The following is a 19,694-nucleotide window of genomic DNA, read 5'->3' as shown; positions in this document are numbered from 1 at the left end:
ACAACAAATGATCTATTATCAGCGTGATCATAGACCTACATTTTTTAAATATAATTTTAAAAATTGTCTGACAAGAACATTGGCAGGGCAATTCAAGCATAGCCAATATGCAGTGATAATGTATTGGGCCTGAAGCGTACTGCACAAACCTCATTGCTACAGAACTGTTTTTAATCGGTTAATGTTGCAAAGGCTCATGTTTTTCTAGTCATGTTTAAAAACAAACTGAGCAATAGATCTCGGCTCTTAACTTATAAAAGGCTGGTGACCACTGACGTAGACAAATAGTCATAGCATTCTTTGTGTCCTCAGGATGCCCCGCTTCTGTATAGCACTTTGTGACATCTGCTGATAAAGGGCTTTATAAATAAATGATACATTTGATTGATTTAAGAAACCAGCCCTGCCTGTTTCCCATTGCTAGGGTCAGGAGTTTTACTACTACTCACTGGTCAGAAATAGAAACCTTTGCCAGCTAAATTTGACCAGTTGTTCTCTATATGACCTCTTCCATATGTCATGATTGTAAAATGTCATCAAGTGTAAGCTTTGGTACATTTACTGTACCATATTTATCATATTTAGCTTAATTTAACACATTTTTCCCACCTTTGTCTCCTCTGCATTGAATGTACCTGTATTATCCCCTTGAGAAAATGTCCCCTTATTGTGATTGTAAAATGGGTACAAGTGTATGCTCAAAATAGCATGTATAAATGGGATTGATGGATCACTCTGTGACAAGCCTTACCTTCAGCTTGCCTGTAGTGTGGAAGTTACACAGGGTGTAGTTGGACCACGTCCTATTGGTGTCTGGGTGGCGGAACCACTGTCCTGATTCGCTACAGATCTTTGTAGCTTTTTCTGATGAAACAATAAAGTAGGACTAATGACACACTAATTTACAACTTAATGTTAGATGGTTCCTCACCATGAAAGTAGTCTATGGTAGTCTATGACACTTGAAGGTCGACTTTGGACAAAAAAACGCAAAAATAACGGCTTTAAACTTTATAACTGATCAATGCACCATCATACCAGGTAATTGAATGCAAAAATAAATACAAATAAAATGATGAATGAGATATTTGGCTACAGAAGTGCCATTTCATACAGATCTCTACAGCTTCTGTCCAAAAACAAATCCTGTGAAATGATGTCAACACATACTGAAGGAGTTACTGGCTAGCTACAAGTGGCTAGCTTAGCTAACGAATTAGCTACGTCGGTCGCAGCGCCCATGACCAGGATGATACATTGATGAACCACCAAATGCACACCCCATATCGGTTTGAAAATTGAGAAAGAGGCGAGTTGGACCTTTTTGTGTGCCCAAAGGACCTTTAAACATAAACACTTAAACTGTGCAACATGTCCATAAGCTTTGCAACCTCTTGAAACCATGAATAATGAATTAAAGGTCCAATTGCAGCCGTTGATAATGTGATATCAAATCATTTATGGGTAACAATTAAGTACCTTACTGTTATTGTTTTTAATTAAAATGGGCAAAAATTGCTTATTTTTAATTTAATTTCTCAAGCAAGAATGTTGCTAGGACTGTCTGGGAGTGGTCTGAGTGGGGAGGTGGAAACTGAAAACCAGCTGTTGGCAGAGAGGTTTGGAACTCTCTTTCTTACTGGTCGAATAACTAATTTACCCCCTGGTGATGTCACCAGGCAGTCCATAACTCCATCCCATCTTTTCAAACAACTAAAAGGCTTTTATCATAATTTTCACAATTTCACAATATTATACCAACCTCATAGTGTGAAAATGTATATAAAGCACTAAGGCCTTAAATACTATTCATATTTTAAATTCAAGCCAAGTTCCACAAGGAGTTAACAAGTCAGCATTGGAGCATCTGACCGTCCAGAACTTTGACTTTATTTATTATTGCTTGTAGTTTACAGAAAGTAAAGAAATGCAGAATTTACATAGTAAAAAATAGCATAGAAAACAAACGCACATAGAGACAAACAGGACACAAAAACAAACGCCTCTTATAGCCAGGCCTTACCTGTGGAGTCGAAGTCAGGGAAATAGTTGGGGCAGTTCTGCCAGGTGACTGTCCTAGCAGGTGTATCATCCCAGCACAGCCAGCCATCCCAGGTCCGGTTACAGTACAGCCCTGCACCGCCAGCAACACACAACCAGACACAGCACACGAATGAAGACTCACTGTGAAAACACTACGTAGCTTAGCTTAGTGAAACCAGCTGTAGGCTACATGAACCATTTGGCCACACTTGTCTCTCATCTGTCTACTGGAATAGCATGTTAATCGTAACTCTGCACAGTGACATTGTTTGGCTACGTGTCTTTGTGGGTTCTTCTGATTGTGTGCTGTAACCCTGAAGTGGCTATGAAATGTATTATATTCTATTATAATGATATTCTGGAATAATCACACACTCTTGAGTTTGTATTATTATACACCTTTTAAACCAATACGTTTTTCTGCCAACTTCAGCATCCAGTCAAATTTTTGCCGACTTTTCTTTATAAAAGATATTGCCGGTTACAAAGCCGTAATACTGTGTCATTGGCAAGCACTACGCCAGGCCTGGGCAAAGACCGGCCCACGTCCTGATTCAATAAGGCCCACGGAATCATGCTGAGATCACGTAAAGAATTTGCGATAGTAAAGTTTTGAAAAAGTTATTTGTTATTCAAATGAAAAGACCAATGAACACTGGCCTTTGCATAATGATTTAACTCCCACCACTTGTGGGACATTTATTTTGAAGACGTATAAATAACAACTGCACAAGGACAGACCGTGACTGACAGGCTGACACGTCACAGTTACAAATAGCAGCTATCTAGAAATTGCGCAAAAAATTGTTTTTCAAAGATTTCAAAGGAAAGGAAAGTAGACAATGAATGTAGGGTGTTTCAGCAAGAGTGGACATGGAAATATTTATTTATTGCGGTATCAGGGAAAGCTGTGTGCTTAGTGTGCAAAGAGAGCATTGCTGTCTTGAAAGACTACAACTTGTCCCGACACTTCCAGACGAAGCAACGTAAACCGTTTTGTACAAATGTGCGTAACCGTGACATTCAAACGAGGCTACAAAGAAAACTAATGGGACTGTAGCGACTGTGTTGACTTCAAAATCGGGGGTGTGAACTAGGTTTCTATTCCAGCGTTGATCGACATGGTAATGGCTCTATAGCATTGGAGAAAAGTTGAAAAAACTGACCCTCCGTTACATCTTGACCTGTCATGTCGTAACGTACAGCACGGAAAAAGCTACAATTTCTGTCTTACAATCTCTCTCCACCAGGTGTAGCACTTCTCTCATTGTTTAAAACCAAGAAATGGACAGTGACGGAGGTAAGGGGGGATACCTAGTCATTTTTTAGTCATCATTGCATGCGATCATCATTCTCAAAGCCGCTGTTTACTTCTAAGATCACTTTAGCACCGCCCTAAAAACCTGATTCAAATTCAACACAAACCTTCAAATAGGTATGTAATGACACATTATATAAACTCTTTATAGTGTTTTATTTACATTTTAGAGGCGATAAGGTGATAAGTTGGACAAATCGAGTGAAAAAAGCAATTTTCCCACACGACATTGGTCCTTCTCACTATCACGCATTAGTTTCGCTTCCCCACCTGCCATTTTTTAAAAGACCCGACGGGGCTCATTCCCTGCTTGAATTATGCAGAAACGGGGCAGTGTTTAGGTCATGTAATTGATTTTGTTGGAAAGGGGAGAAATTGTGCTTTACAATGGTATTGACATTACAGTTGATCTGGAAGTATTACGTTTTTGGGGCGCTACAATAAGGGCAATTGTACAGACCAAGGCGATGTACAAGTTTACGTGAGTTTACGTTAGAAAAATAGAGGAATATGTCTTCTGAGCAGAGTGCAAGTGCATCGAAAGAGTTGCTTTCTCAGTTCCAAAAGCAGCAAGGACTTTTCACAAAACTGCATTCAGTAAGCAATAGAGCTAGCTATGTAGAGCTAGCTATGCTAGAGCTAGCTATGTACTGTCCCACAACATTGCTAAACATAGCAAGCCATTTGCTGAGTGCGAATTCATTAAAGAATGTTTAATTGACTCTGCAGCAATACTTTGCCCTGACAAGAAAGAGCTGTTTGAAAATGTTTCCCTGTCAAGACGAACAGTGACACATCATGTTGAGGACATCGCAGAGGATATGGAACAACAGTTGAAAGACAAGGTAAAGGATTTCACCTATTTCTCCTTGGCCCTGGATGAGAGCAGTGATGCACATGACACGGTACAAGACATAATCCAAGACTTTGAAATTACGGAGGAGCTTGCTTCAGTGCAGTCAATGAAGAGCACAACCACAGGGAAAGATTTCTTGGAGGAGGTTAATAAGTGTATGTCAAAGCTGGGACTGACTTTTGTGACCACTGATGGGTGCCCAGGAAAAAACGTTGGCCTTTTGAAATGGATACAAGATCAAGTAGCTGAGCTAAACCCAGATCAGAAAATTATTTTCCTGCATTGCATTATTCATCAGGAGGTGCTCTGTAAATGTGTCCTGAAAATGAGCCATGTTGTGGATACAGTCAGTAAAGTGGTACACTTCATAAGAGCAAAATCTTTAAACCACAGGCAGTTTGTCTCACTGTTGGAAGAGACAGTGTCGGGTCATGCAGATCTCCCCTACCACACAAACGTGAGATGGCTGAGTTTGAGGAAGGGGCTTAAAAGTCAGAGATTGCTGAGTTTTTGCAAATGAAAGGAAAATATGTGGAGTTTTCTCATCATTTTGAGGATTTCAAAGTGTTGGTATTGGGTATTTTCCAGAACACATGTGCTCATTTCAGAGGAGCCAGCAAGAATAGTGCACTCTATATGTGCTCTGGGTCATTAGACACCATTAGGCATGCACCTGTCTGGGGAGTGGATATGACTGTTTATTTATATGCCAGTGATATGGCCTAATATTGACTGTTGCTATGGTTACACCTATTGGGAATTTTCCAGAACATGTGTGTTCATTTCAGAGGAGTTAGCAGGATGACATGTCTGTTTATTTTTGAACTATTGCTATGGCTCTAATGTTTTCATGCCCTAACATGAAACCAAACTAAAAATTAGGCAAAAAGTTAACGGTGGCTAAATGCCAGAGGGGATGAATCATTAACATAAATTGAGTTACTATGTCTGTGACGTAAGGAGGAAAAATGTATAAGAAGTGTGTGCCAAGGTTGAAAAGGCAGTTGTTTTCATGAACCAGCTCAGCTTTTATTATATTGTAATAAAAGTCTATTTGAACTCACAGGCTCCGGTATTTGAGAAATATTATTGACTGAATATTTCCACGACATTGGAAAATGACATGCTGTTGGTTTCCTCTCCTTTCACTTTCAATGTGGATAACACTCCCACTGACCTGCAAATTGAGCTTATCGATCTGATGCAGTGATTGGAGAACTATTCAAAACAATGTCACTGGCGAGGTTCTATGCATCTCGATGAACAAAACTTTCCAAAGATTAGGAGTCATGCTCAGAAGATGTTTGTACTGTTTGGGTCAACCTATGCATGTGAACAGACATTTTCAGTGATGAAATACAGTATAACAAGTCAAGATACAGATGATCTCTTACTGACTCTCACGTCTCAGCAATCCTGCTCATAGCGACGTCAGAAACTATACCTGACTTCACTGCTTTAGTCAATGCCCATCAGAGACTTCACTCCCCACACTGATTGAGAAGTTTAACTGTAATGTTGAGCTCTCTCTCTCTTTCTTGTGTTTTTGTGCATACCCGTTAACAAGAGTTCTGTCCGTGGTGCTGAATGCACAATGTACTTTTCCCTCCATGTAGTTCATTGCATGTTTAATAATGAAAAAACCTACCAAAAGGAGAACATGGATGTGGTTTATTTCTGTGCATGTTAAAAAAGTCAAATAATTTGCATATCTGGACATGATTTACAGTAGATATACAGTGAGGAAAAAAAGTATTTGATCCCCTACTGATTTTGTACATTTGCCCACTGACAAAAAAATTATCCGTCTATAATTTTAATGGTAGGTTTATTTGAACAGTGAGGGACAGAATAACAACAAATAAATCCAGAAAAACGCATGTCAAAAATGGTATAAATTGATTTGCATTTTAATGAGGGAAACAAGTATTGGACCCCCTCTCAATCAGAAAGATTTCTGGCTCCCAGGTGTCTTTTATAAAGGTAACGAGCTGAGATTAGGAGCACACTCTTAAAGGGAGTTCTCCTAATCTCACCTTGTTCCCTGTATAAAAGACACCTGTCCACAGAAGCATTCAATCAATCAGATTCCAAACTCTCCACCATGGCCAAGACCAAAGAGCTCTCCAAGATTGTAGACCTACGCAAGACTGGAATGGGCTACAAGACCATCGCCAAGCAGCTTGGTGAGAAGGTGACAACAGTTGGTGCGATTATTCGCAAATGGAAGAAACAAAAGAACTGTCAATCTCCCTCGGCCTGTGGCTCCATGCAAGATCTCACCTCGTGGACTTGCAATGATCATGAGAAAGGTGAGGAATCAGCCCAGAACTACACAGGAGGATCTTGTCAATGACCTCAAGGCAGCTGGGACCATAGTCACCAAGAAAACAATTGGTAGCACACTACGCCGTGAAGGACTGAAATCCTGCAGCGCCCGCAAGGTCCCCCTGCTCAAGAAAGCACATATACATGCCCGTCTGAATGATTCAGAGGACAACTGGGTGAAAGTGTTGTGGTCAGATGAGACCAAAATTGAGCTCTTTGGCATCAACTCAACTCGCCGTGTTTGGAGGAGGAGGAATGCTGCCTATGACACCAAGAACAGCATCCCCACGGTCAAACATGGAGGTGGAAACATTATGCTTTGGGGGTGTTTTTCAGGTGTTTCGGGTGTTTTTCAGGGGACAGAACAACTTCACCACATCAAAGGGATGATGGACAGGGCCATGTAGAGTCAAATCTTGGGTGAGAACCTCCTTCCCTCAGCCAGGGCATTGAAAATGGGTCGTGGATGGGTATTCCAGCATGACAATGACCCAAAACACACAGCCAAGGCAACAAAGGAGTGGCTCTAGAAGAAGCACATTAAGGTCCTGGAGTGGCCTAGCCAGTCTCCAGACCTTAATCCCATAGAAAATCTGTGGAAGGAGCTGAAGGTTCCAGTTGCTAAACGTCAGCCTCGAAACCTTAATGACTTGGAGAAGATCTGCAAAGAGGAGTGGGACAAAATCCCTCCTGAGATGTGTGCAAACCTGGTGGCCAACTACAAGAAACGTCTGACCTCTGTGATTGCCAACAAGGGTTTTGCCACCAAGTACTAAGTCATGTTTTGCAGAGGGGTCAAATACTTATTTCCCTCATTAAAATGCAAATAAATGAATAACATTTTTGACATGCTTTTTTCTGGATTTTGTTGTTGTTATTCTGTCTCTCACTCTTCAAATAAACCTACCATTAAAATTATAGACTGATCACGCCTTTGTCAGTGGGCAAACGTACAAAATCAGCAGGGGATCAAATACTTTTTCCCCTCACTGTATCTATCAACACAGTCATACACATGATGTATAATCTTGTAATATGATTCTGGCCTGCGATGGCAAAAATACATTCTAACGTGGCTGCCCAGGCCTGCACTACGCTCTTAAGCTCGTGGTGGTTGCTAAGCAGCACCCGTTACTACTATCCTCCTGGCAGTTCTAAACTTTGCGAGCCATGTCACTTCACCCATCTCTTCACATAGCCCACCACATGCACGATTTTCTTAACCACAACTGGACGCATCCGTAACGAATTACTGTGGGAATAAAAAATCACTGAATTATGAAAATACTGGAATAAAGTATGCCAATGAAATTGAAAGCATCAAATTTTTGCTAAATGAAACTCCCAAAGTCATCCAATATTGTTATAATAGCCTACATTTGATTGAAGCATTAGCCTACCCGCGTGTGGTCAACTATTTCAGCACCATTTTGTGCTGCTTTGAGACAAGCCTGGGGTCTTGAATAATCAATCAATGTCCGATTTTTCTTTTCACTGAATCTCAGTTTGGATTTTGGTTAGGCTACAATTTGTCACGCCCTGATCTGGTTCACCTGTCCTTGTGCTTGTCTCCACCCCCTCCAGGTGTCACTCACTATCCCCGGTGTATTTATCCCTGTGTTTTCTGTCTCTCTGTGTCAGTTCATCTTGTTTGCCAAGTCAACTAGCGGTTGTCTCCTTGCTCCTTTTTTCCCCCGGTCTCTGTTTTTCCTAGTCCTCCTGGTTTTGAACCTTGCCTGTCCTGACACCGGACCCGCCTGCCTGACCATTCTTCCTGTCCTGACCTCGAGACTGTCTAACACCCTGTACTGTTTGGACTCTGACCTGGTTATTGAACTCTCGCCTGTACCCGACCTGCCTTTTGCCTACCCCTTGTGTTATAATAAATATCGGAGCTCAACCATCTGACTCCTGTGTCTGCATATGGGTCTCGCCTTTTGCCTACCCCTTGTGTTATAATAAATATCAGAGCTCAACCATCTGACTCCTGTGTCTGCATATGGGTCTCGCCTTTGCCTACCCCTTGTGTTATAATAAATATCAGAGCTCAACCATCTGACTCCTGTGTCTGCATATGGGTCTCGCCTTTTGCCTACCCCTTGTGTTATAATAAATATCAGAGCTCAACCATCTGACTCCTGTGTCTGCATATGGGTCTCGCCTTTTGCCTACCCCTTGTGTTATAATAAATATCAGAGCTCAACCATCTGACTCCTGTGTCTGCATATGGGTCTCGCCTTTTGCCTACCCCTTATGTTATAATAAATATCGGAGCTCAACCATCTGACTCCTGTGTCTGCATATGGGTCTCGCCTTTTGCCTACCCCTTGTGTTATAATAAATATCGGAGCTCAACCATCTGACTCCTGTGTCTGCATATGGGTCTCGCCTTGTGCCCTAATACAATTTGGCTGTGGAAATGTTAGCCACGTTGAGGTGAGTGCTGCTAATGATGATCTTGTCTAGTTGGCTCATTCATTAGGACGGATCAGAACATGTTGCCAGCATGTTATGTAGTTTAACAAGGAGATTATTTTGCTCTTCACTCGCAATAGTTTAGTAGCCGAGGTCTATTCACAAGCAAAAAGCCTGCAACTCGTCTTAATCAATCAATGTGATTTTGTTTCACTGAATCTCTGTCTGTATATTCGGTTAATTCTCTGACTGGGAAAAATAAGAGGAGGTAGTATAGCTCATCTTTTACTTGGTCATCTAGCACTTATGAGTAATATTTAGCATGCAATAATGTAGCCTAAATCAAGTGTAGGTCATTATTTTTGCTCAATAGCAAAAGCGCACAGAGGATGTCAAATATGAACATGAGACTCACGTGCTTTTGAAAATATCTATTTATTTATATTATTTTCTATGTGTATCGCGATGAAGATACTCTCAATGTAAAACCCTACCGCCTGCTGCCTAACAAGGCAGAGTGAGTGTAGGAAAGAAATGAAACATGGATGAAAAAAGTATAGACTTGGGCTCTGTTTCAAAATATCACTTTTTCATATGATAACGTTTCCACATGTTGCCATGAAACAAGTTGTATGGTAAAAATATTAGTAGCCTACTATAAAATATGTGTGTTGACTGTGATCGGCGTAGCCTAAGTGTGTTAGGTCTGTTTAATGAACAAAACAACTAGAGTTCCTGTGCATGGCACAGCCACATAGCATATGGACTGCACAGATCAGTAACATAATTCAACTAAAAATATGCCATTATATTCTTTTGAAAATACATTTCATTAGTCTTATAATGTTTCTCATGACCTGAGTATTTTCCCAATGGATTTATTCAAATAGACACCCACCCACATCTGTATACCACTACTACCACTCCTCACCGGCATGTGCACTGGAGTTTAAAATGCATGTGCACTGGAGGTATAAAAGGCATGTGCACTGGAGATATAAAAGGAATGTGCACTGGAGGTTTAAAAGGAATGTGCACTGGAGGTTTAAAAGGCATGTGCACTGGAGGTATAAAAGGCATGTGCACTGGAGGTATAAAAGGCATGTGCACTGGAGGTTTAAAAGGAATGTGCACTGGAGGTATAAAAGGAATGTGCACTGGAGATATAAAAGGCATGTGCACTGGAGGTATAAAAGGCATGTGCACTGGAGGTATAAAAGGCATGTGCACTGGAGATATAAAAGGCATGTGCACTGGAGATATAAAAGGAATGTGCACTGGAGATATAAAAGGCATGTGCACTGGAGGTTTAAAAGGAATGTGCACTGGAGGTATAAAATGAATGTGCACTGGAGATATAAAAGGCATGTGCACTGGAGGTATAAAAGGAATGTGCACTGGAGGTATAAAAGGAATGTGCACTGGAGGTATAAAAGGAATGTGCACTGGAGGTATAAAAGGAATGTGCACTGGAGGTATAAAAGGCATGTGCACTGGAGGTTTAAAAGGCATGTGCACTGGAGATATAAAAGGCATGTGCACTGGAGGTATAAAAGGCATGTGCACTGGAGATATAAAAGGCATGTGCACTGGAGGTTTAAAGGCATGTGCACTGGAGGTTTAAAAGGCATGTGCACTGGAGATATAAAAGGCATGTGCACTGGAGATATAAAAGGAATGTGCACTGGAGGCTTAAAAGGCATGTGCACTGGAGGTATAAAAGGCATGTGCACTGGAGATATAAAAGGCATGTGCACTGGAGATATAAAAGGAATGTGCACTGGAGATATAAAAGGCATGTACACTGGAGGTTTAAAAGGCATGTGCACTGGAGATATAAAAGGAATGTGCACTGGAGGTATAAAAGGAATGTGCACTGGAGGCTTAAAAGGCATGTGCACTGGAGGTATAAAAGGCATGTGCACTGGAGATATAAAAGGCATGTGCACTGGAGATATAAAAGGAATGTGCACTGGAGGTATAAAAGGCATGTACACTGGAGGTTTAAAAGGCATGTACACTGGAGATATAAAAGGAATGTGCACTGGAGGTATAAAAGGAATGTGCACTGGAGGTATAAAAGGAATGTGCACTGGAGGTATAAAAGGCATGTGCACTGGAGGTTTAAAAGGCATGTGCACTGGAGGTTTAAAAGGCATGTGCACTGGAGGTATAAAAGGCATGTGCACTGGAGATATAAAAGGCATGTGCACTGGAGGTTTAAAAGGCATGTGCACTGGAGTTTTAAAAGGCATGTGCACTGGAGATATAAAAGGAATGTGCACTGGAGATATAAAATGAATGTGCACTGGAGGTTTAAAAGGCATGTGCACTGGAGATATAAAAGGAATGTGCACTGGAGGTATAAAAGGAATGTGCACTGGAGGTTTAAAAGGCATGTGCACTGGAGATATAAAAAGGAATGTGCACTGGAGATATAAAAGGCATGTGCACTGGAGATATAAAAGGAATGTGCACTGGAGGTATAAAAGGCATGTGCACTGGAGATATAAAAGGCATGTGCACTGGAGATATAAAAGGAATGTGCACTGGAGATATAAAAGGCATGTACACTGGAGGTTTAAAAGGCATGTGCACTGGAGATATAAAAGGAATGTGCACTGGAGGTATAAAAGGAATGTGCACTGGAGGTTTAAAAGGCATGTGCACTGGAGATATAAAAGGAATGTGCACTGGAGATATAAAAGGCATGTGCACTGGATATATAAAAGGAATGTGCACTGGAGGTATAAAAGGCATGTGCACTGGAGATATAAAAGGCATGTGCACTGGATATATAAAAGGAATGTGCACTGGAGATATAAAAGGCATGTGCACTGGAGGTTTAAAAGGAATGTGCACTGGAGATATAAAAGGCATGTGCACTGGAGATATAAAAGGCATGTGCACTGGAGATATAAAAGGAATGTGCACTGGAGATATAAAAGGCATGTACACTGGAGGTTTAAAAGGCATGTGCACTGGAGATATAAAAGGAATGCGCACTGGAGGTATAAAAGGAATGTGCACTGGAGATATAAAAGGAATGTGCACTGGAGGTAAAAAAGGAATGTGCACTGGAGATATAAAAGGCATGTACACTGGAGGTTTAAAAGGCATGTGCACTGGAGATATAAAAGGAATGTGCACTGGAGGTATAAAAGGAATGTGCACTGGAGGTATAAAAGGAATGTGCACTGGAGGCTTAAAAGGCATGTGCACTGGAGGTATAAAAGGCATGTGCACTGGAGATATAAAAGGCATGTGCACTGGAGATATAAAAGGAATGTGCACTGGAGGTATAAAAGGCATGTACACTGGAGGTTTAAAAGGCATGTGCACTGGAGATATAAAAGGAATGTGCACTGGAGGTATAAAAGGAATGTGCACTGGAGGTATAAAAGGCATGTGCACTGGAGGTATAAAAGGCATGTGCACTGGAGGTTTAAAAGGCATGTGCACTGGAGGTTTAAAAGGCATGTGCACTGGAGATATAAAAATAATGTGCACTGGAGATATAAAAGGCATGTGCACTGGAGATATAAAAGGAATGTGCACTGGAGATATTAAAGGCATGTGCACTGGAGGTTTAAAAGGCATGTGCACTGGAGGTGTGAAAGGAATGTGCACTGGAGGTTTAAAAGGCATGTGCACTGGAGGTATAAAAGGCATGTGCACTGGAAGTTTAAAAGGCATGTGCACTGGAGATATAAAAGGCATGTGCACTGGAGATATAAAAGGCATGTGCACTGGAGATATAAAAGGAATGTGCACTGGAGATATAAAAGGAATGTGCACTGGAGATATAAAAGGCATGTACACTGGAGGTTTAAAAGGCATGTGCACTGGAGATATAAAAGGAATGTGCACTGGAGGTATAAAAGGAATGTGCACTGGAGATATAAAAGGCATGTACACTGGAGGTTTAAAAGGCATGTGCACTGGAGATATAAAAGGAATGTGCACTGGAGGTATAAAAGGAATGTGCACTGGAGATATAAAAGGCATGTACACTGGAGGTTTAAAAGGCATGTGCACTGGAGATATAAAAGGAATGTGCACTGGAGGTATAAAAGGAATGTGCACTGGAGGTATAAAAGGAATGTGCATTGGAGGCTTAAAAGGCATGTGCACTGGAGGTATAAAAGGCATGTGCACTGGAGATATAAAAGGCATGTGCACTGGAGATATAAAAGGAATGTGCACTGGAGGTATAAAAGGCATGTGCACTGGAGATATAAAAGGAATGTGCACTGGAGGTATAAAAGGAATGTGCACTGGAGGTATAAAAGGCATGTGCACTGGAGGTATAAAAGGCATGTGCACTGGAGGTTTAAAAGGCATGTGCACTGGAGTTTTAAAAGGCATGTGCACTGGAGATATAAAAATAATGTGCACTGGAGATATAAAAGGCATGTGCACTGGAGATATAAAAGGAATGTGCACTGGAGATATTAAAGGCATGTGCACTGGAGATATAAAAGGCATGTGCACTGGAGGTATAAAAGGCATGTGCACTGGAGGTATAAAAGGCTTGTGCACTGGAGATATAAAAGGAATGTGCACTGGAGATATAAAAGGCATGTGCACTGGAGGTTTAAAAGGCATGTGCACTGGAGGTATAAAAGGAATGTGCACTGGAGGTATAAAAGGAATGTGCACTGGAGGTTTAAAAGGCATGTGCACTGGAGGTTTAAAAGGCATGTGCACTGGAGATATAAAAGGCATGTGCACTGGAGGTATAAAAGGCATGTGCACTGGAGATATAAAAGGCATGTGCACTGGAGGTTTAAAAGGCATGTGCACTGGAGATATAAAAGGCATGTGCACTGGAGGTTTAAAAGGCATGTGCACTGGAGATATAAAAGGAATGTGCACTGGAGATATAAAAGGAATGTGCACTGGAGGTATAAAAGGAATGTGCACTGGAGATATAAAAGGAATGTGCACTGGAGGTATAAAAGGAATGTGCACTGGAGGTTTAAAAGGCATGTGCACTGGAGATATAAAAGGAATGTGCACTGGAGATATAAAAGGCATGTGCACTGGAGATATAAAAGGAATGTGCACTGGAGGCTTAAAAGGCATGTGCACTGGAGGTATAAAAGGCATGTTGACTGGAGATATAAAAGGCATGTGCACTGGAGATATAAAAGGAATGTGCACTGGAGATATAAAAGGCATGTACACTGGAGGTTTAAAAGGCATGTGCACTGGAGATATAAAAGGAATGTGCACTGGAGGTATAAAAGGAATGTGCACTGGAGGTATAAAAGCAATGTGCACTGGAGGCTTAAAAGGCATGTGCACTGGAGGTATAAAAGGCATGTGCACTGGAGATATAAAAGGCATGTGCACTGGAGATATAAAAGGAATGTGCACTGGAGGTATAAAAGGCATGTACACTGGAGGTTTAAAAGGCATGTGCACTGGAGATATAAAAGGAATCTGCACTGGAGGTATAAAAGGAATGTGCACTGGAGGTATAAAAGGAATGTGCACTGGAGGTATAAAAGGCATGTGCACTGGAGGTATAAAAGGCATGTATGTGCACTGGAGGTTTAAAAGGCATGTGCATTGGAGGATTAAAAGGCATGTGCACTGGAGGTTTAAAAGGCATGTGCACTGGAGGTATAAAAGGAATGTGCACTGGAGGTATGAAAAGCATATGCAGGCGAAAATGCCCATTTTTTTACAGGCAAAATCCCATAAATCCTATGTGAAAGCAGAATTAGAGTAGCGCACATCATCACTACCTGATTTGTTATACGGCTGATCTCTGTTCATCTTCTCAAAGCATTTGTATTGACCGTCGATGATCTTCTTCCTCTCCTCCTCCTCCTGACTGACCCTGGGGCTGACTGGAGTCTCCACAGTGGGCTCTAGCAGACCATGAGGAGTCACCTTCTGGCTGTCTGGAGTCTCCACAGTGGGCTCCACAGACCCTGGCTCTAGCAGACCATGGGGAGTCACCTTCTGGGGAAGAACCACATGTAACGGGACAGAAATCATAAAGAAACAAACACAATACAGCGTGAGGATTTCTACTTGTCAACAGGGAACAGTGATTACCAAGACACAGATAGATAGAATACAGCGTGAGGATTTCTACTTGTCAACAGGGAACAGTGATTACCAAGACACAGATAGATAGAATACAGCGTGAGGATTTCTACTTGTCAACAAGGAACAGTAACAGTTATTATATAAAGACAGATCAATAACTAATAGAAGTAAAAAACGGTTGAAAAACATGTAGAAAACACTTCAGGCAACATACAGAATGGGTAGGCGGGCCCAGAGATGTTCCTGATCAAGAGCCCAGACTAGGAAAACCTCCTGGCTCTAGTTATGGTTTTAAACATATCAATGGAATAATAACCAGGAAACACAACAGACCGACAACAGAAACAGAATAAGGATTAAGAATAGTCTGACTAGAGCTGTTGGGGTCCTGTCTGCACAGCCAGGGTGCGCTCCTAATGGCACCCTATTCACAAAAAAATGCAATACTTTAGACCAGGGCCCATAGGGTTCTGGTCCAAAGTAGTGGACTTTATAGGGAATATGGTGCCATTTTGGATGCATTGCCTGTCCCAGACAGAACTGTACTATTTTGTCCATTAATCAACTGAGAACGAATCAATCTCCAATTACCTTTAACTTTTCCTTGGAGAGCGTCAGACATTTGGACCAGGTCTTATTAATGAAGGGACTTTGGACCCAATTACCAGATTCATCACAATATTTTGACACTTTTCCTGCAAAAAAAAGAAACAATTCATGGTAATTGTTAGCGATATAATTTCAGCGATGAGTAATGGTGATTTGGCAGGTGCTGAATCCATCATCAATCCATCCCTGAATCCATCATTGTCATATGAAGCCGCTGCTATAGCTACACTGACTGGACTGTAATATCAACTGTAGAGGCAATAGTTACCCACGGGGCACAGATGTCAGTTCAACAACTAGTTTTGAATTTGGTTGAGTTGTCAACTAACGTGAATTCAACGTGAAAATAACAAAACATTTCACTATGTCATTAGGTTAGAAGCTGGATGAAAAAAATATGAAATGCCTTTACATGGATGATTTTTTAAAAATCCTATCAGTTTTTTTTTTTTACGTGGCGTGGAAACAACGTTGAGTCAACCAGTTTGTGCCCTGTCGGTAGTTTTTTCTCTCTCATTTTGCTGTCATATAAATGTTGTTATTTGTACAGCAGATTGCCCCTTTAAGTGTTATTCTGTTTGTCCTCATTACTCAATTGAGCATCACTGCATTCCATAACACTGAGAGCCAGCTCCTTGTCATTCAACTAATTCACCACCAAAGCTAGAAAACCACTTAAGATATAAGTTATGGGCATCACATAACACTTTAATATACCAGACTTGGGGAAACTCTTCCCTGCTCTAATCACTAAAGCGTGAGTTGTATCTCCTGTTGGATAATGACTGAGATCACGATGTTCCCTGTCTGTAAGCACGCTAACCCAGCAGCCTGTCCTCGCCCAGCAGCTAATCAACGGTTCGGTACATAAAACCCAGCTGAGCTATTCAAGACAGCTTGCTTTAACCGAACAAAAGAAGAGTGAAATAATTAGATAAACTGTTGCATCACTAGTGATTAACAATATATATACTCTACACTCGTTAGTCCAACTCTCATTGCAGTCATTGTGTCACTGGTCAGATTGGTCAGTAAAGTACCTGTATTCAAAAAGCATCTCAGAGTAGGATTGCTGATCTAGGATCAGTTTTGCCTTTTAGATCACATTCAATAAGAGTACATGGACAGGGAGGACCTAATCCTAGAATTATGTTTGATACAGATCTAGGACCAGTTCCCCCCTGTCCATATAATCTTATTCAAGCAAAACTGATCCTAGATCAGAACTTGAGTGTAAGATGCTACATTGTCATTCCTATAGAGACTATTGGTCAAAATGATCTCTATAATCTACCTGTGGCCTGGCCAATTCCCTCTGCAGAAATTGGATTATTTATCAGTGTGCGGTCTTACCAGTGGTGTCCAGGCCAGGGTAGTCTGGGCAGTTCTGTGTGGCGTAGGTCCCCACCGGAGTCTCGTCCCAACATAACAAGCCATCCCACATACGACTACAGAACACACCTGCGTCAGGGAGAATGACTTTTTAATATCTTTAGCTAACTGTTCATTAGTAACACTTCAGGCTACCTCCATATTGCTGAACCATGTGTTAACAATTCATGTCTAACCCTATTATTTACAGTACCAGTCAAAAGTTGGACACACCTACTCATTCAAGGGTTTTTCTTCATTTGTAATATTTTCTACATTGTAGAATAACAGTGAAGACATCAAAACTATGAAATAACACCTATGGAATCATGTAGTAACCAAAAAAGTGTTAAACAAATCAAAATACATTTTATATTTTATATTCTTCAAAGTAGCCACCCTTTGCCTTAATGACAGCTCTACACACTCTTGGCATTCTATCAACCAGCTTCACCTGGAATGCTTTTCCAACAGTCTTGAAGGAGTTCCCACATATGCTGAGAACTTGTTGACTGCTTTTCCTATCCTTCTGCAGTCCAACTCATCCCAAACCATCTCAATTGGGATGAGGTCGGGTGGTTGTGGAGGCCAGGTCATCTGATGCAGCATTCCATCACTCTCCTTCTTGGTCAAATAGCCCTTACACAGCCTGGAGGTGTGTTTTGGGTCATTGCCCTGTTGAAAAACAAATGACAGTCCCACTAAGCGCAAACCAGATGGGATGGCATATCACTGCAGAATGCTGTGGTAGCCATGCTGGTTAAGTGTGCCTTGAATTCTAAATAATTCACTGACTGTGTCACCAGCAAAGCACCCCCACACCATCACACCTCCTCCTCCATGATTCACGGTGGGAACCGCACATGCAGAGATAATCTGTTCACATACTCTGTGTCTCACAAAGACACGGCGGTTGGAACCAAAAATCTTAAATTTGGACTCATCAGACCAAAGGACAGATTTCCACCAGTCTAATGTCCATTGCTCGTGTTTCTTGGCCCAAGCAAGTCTCTTCTTCTTATTAGTGTCCTTTCGTAGTGGTTTCTTTGCAGCAATTTGACCACGAAGGCCTGATTCACACAGTCTCCTCTGAACAGTTGATGTTGAGATGTGTCTGTTACTTGAACTCTGTGAAGTATTTATTTGGCCTGCAATTTCTGAGGCTGTTAACTCTAATCAATTTATCCTCTGCAGCAGAGGTAGCTCTGGGTCTTCCTTTGCTGTGGCAGTCCTCATGAGAGCAAGTTTCATCATAGCGTTTGATAGTTTGTTTGACTGCACTTGAAGAAACTTTCAAAGTTCTTGACATTCTCCATATTGACTGACCTTCATGTCTTAAAGTAATGATGAACTGTCGTTTCTCTTTGCTTATTTGAGCTGTTCTTGCCATAATATGGACTTGGTCTTTTACCAAATAGGGCTTTTTTCTGTATACCACCCCTACCTTGCCACAACACAACTGATTGGCTCAAATGCATTAAGAAGGAAAGAATTCCACAAATCAACTTTTAACAAGGCACACCTGTTAATTGAAATACATTCCAGGTGACTACATCATGAAGCTGGTTGAGATAATACCAAGAGTGTGCAAGCTGTCATCAATGCAAAGGGTGGCTACTTTGAAGAATCTAAAATATATTTTGATTTAACACTTTTTTGGTTACTACATGATTCCATATGTGTTATTTCATAGTTTTGATGTCTTTATTATTATTCTACAATGTGAACATTTTTAGAAATAAAGAAAAACTCTTGAATGAGTAGGCGTGTCCAAACTTTTGACTGGTACTGTCCATTTGAGACATTTAGCAGATGCTCGGTGCCTTTAGCACTTTCCATAAAAGCAGAGATGCTCCAACCATTTACCTATGGTAGTTTTATAGGCCTTTATCACTGCATTTAAGTCATTTATAGGCCTATATCACAGCATTTAATTATTTTATAGGCATTTATCACTGCATTTAAGTCATTTATAGGCCTATATCACAGCATTTAATTATTTTATAGGCATTTATCACTGCATTTAAGAATGTCATAGGCTTATATCACTGCATTTAAGTATTTTATAAGCATATATCACAGCATTAAAGTATTTTATAGGCATATATCACTGCATTTAAGAATGTCATAGGCTTATATCACTGCATTTAAGTATTTCATAGGCATTTATCACTGAATTAAAGTATTTTATAGTCATATATCACTGCATTTAAGTATTTCATAGGCATTTATCACTGAATTAAAGTATTTTTTAGTCATATATCACTGCATTAAAGTATTTTATAGGCATATAACACTGCATTTAAGTATTTTATAGGCATATAACACTCCACCTCAAAACTATCTTTTGGTATTTTTTCATTAGTCCATTGTCGACACATTCCCATCTTGTCAGCAAACAAGTTTTCATGATATGTAACTTTCAAAATACAGAAATTATCTCCATATGGCGCATTTTACATCATATGATGCTGTGTTTTATATTATATAATGCAAAATGTATCATACAAGATTATTTCTGTATTTTGAAAGTTATATACTATCTTGAAAACTTGATTGGTGACAAGCAAAACATTTTGGGACTATGTCAGCAATGGTCTAATGAAACAAATACCAAAAGATAGTACCAGCATTTCTATTACCTACAGCATCAAGGGAGCACTGATTACACATCCATCCACTAAGATT

The 19,694-nt window shown here is 40.7% G+C and overlaps 1 protein-coding gene across 1 annotated transcript in view; it reads right to left on the bottom strand.

Annotated features, from left to right (window-relative positions):
* Window positions 1-19,694, bottom strand: part of LOC115122636 (calcitonin gene-related peptide type 1 receptor-like) — a 134,625-nt gene that overhangs the window by 43,226 nt on the left and 71,705 nt on the right. The window contains exons 4-8 of the mRNA XM_065020309.1: window positions 16,989-17,096; window positions 15,618-15,721; window positions 14,717-14,936; window positions 2,024-2,134; window positions 752-864 (exon numbers count right to left, since the gene is read on the bottom strand). Coding sequence (XP_064876381.1) covers window positions 752-864; window positions 2,024-2,134; window positions 14,717-14,936; window positions 15,618-15,721; window positions 16,989-17,096 — 656 coding nt within the window. The remainder of the gene's footprint in view (window positions 1-751; window positions 865-2,023; window positions 2,135-14,716; window positions 14,937-15,617; window positions 15,722-16,988; window positions 17,097-19,694) is intronic.

The sequence above is a fragment of the Oncorhynchus nerka genome, linkage group LG7 (genome assembly GCF_034236695.1).
Source record: "Oncorhynchus nerka isolate Pitt River linkage group LG7, Oner_Uvic_2.0, whole genome shotgun sequence".
Classification (NCBI taxonomy): domain Eukaryota; kingdom Metazoa; phylum Chordata; class Actinopteri; order Salmoniformes; family Salmonidae; genus Oncorhynchus; species Oncorhynchus nerka.
The sequence above is the reverse complement of the archived record's forward strand: the minus strand, read 5'-3'. Positions and strand labels throughout refer to the sequence as shown.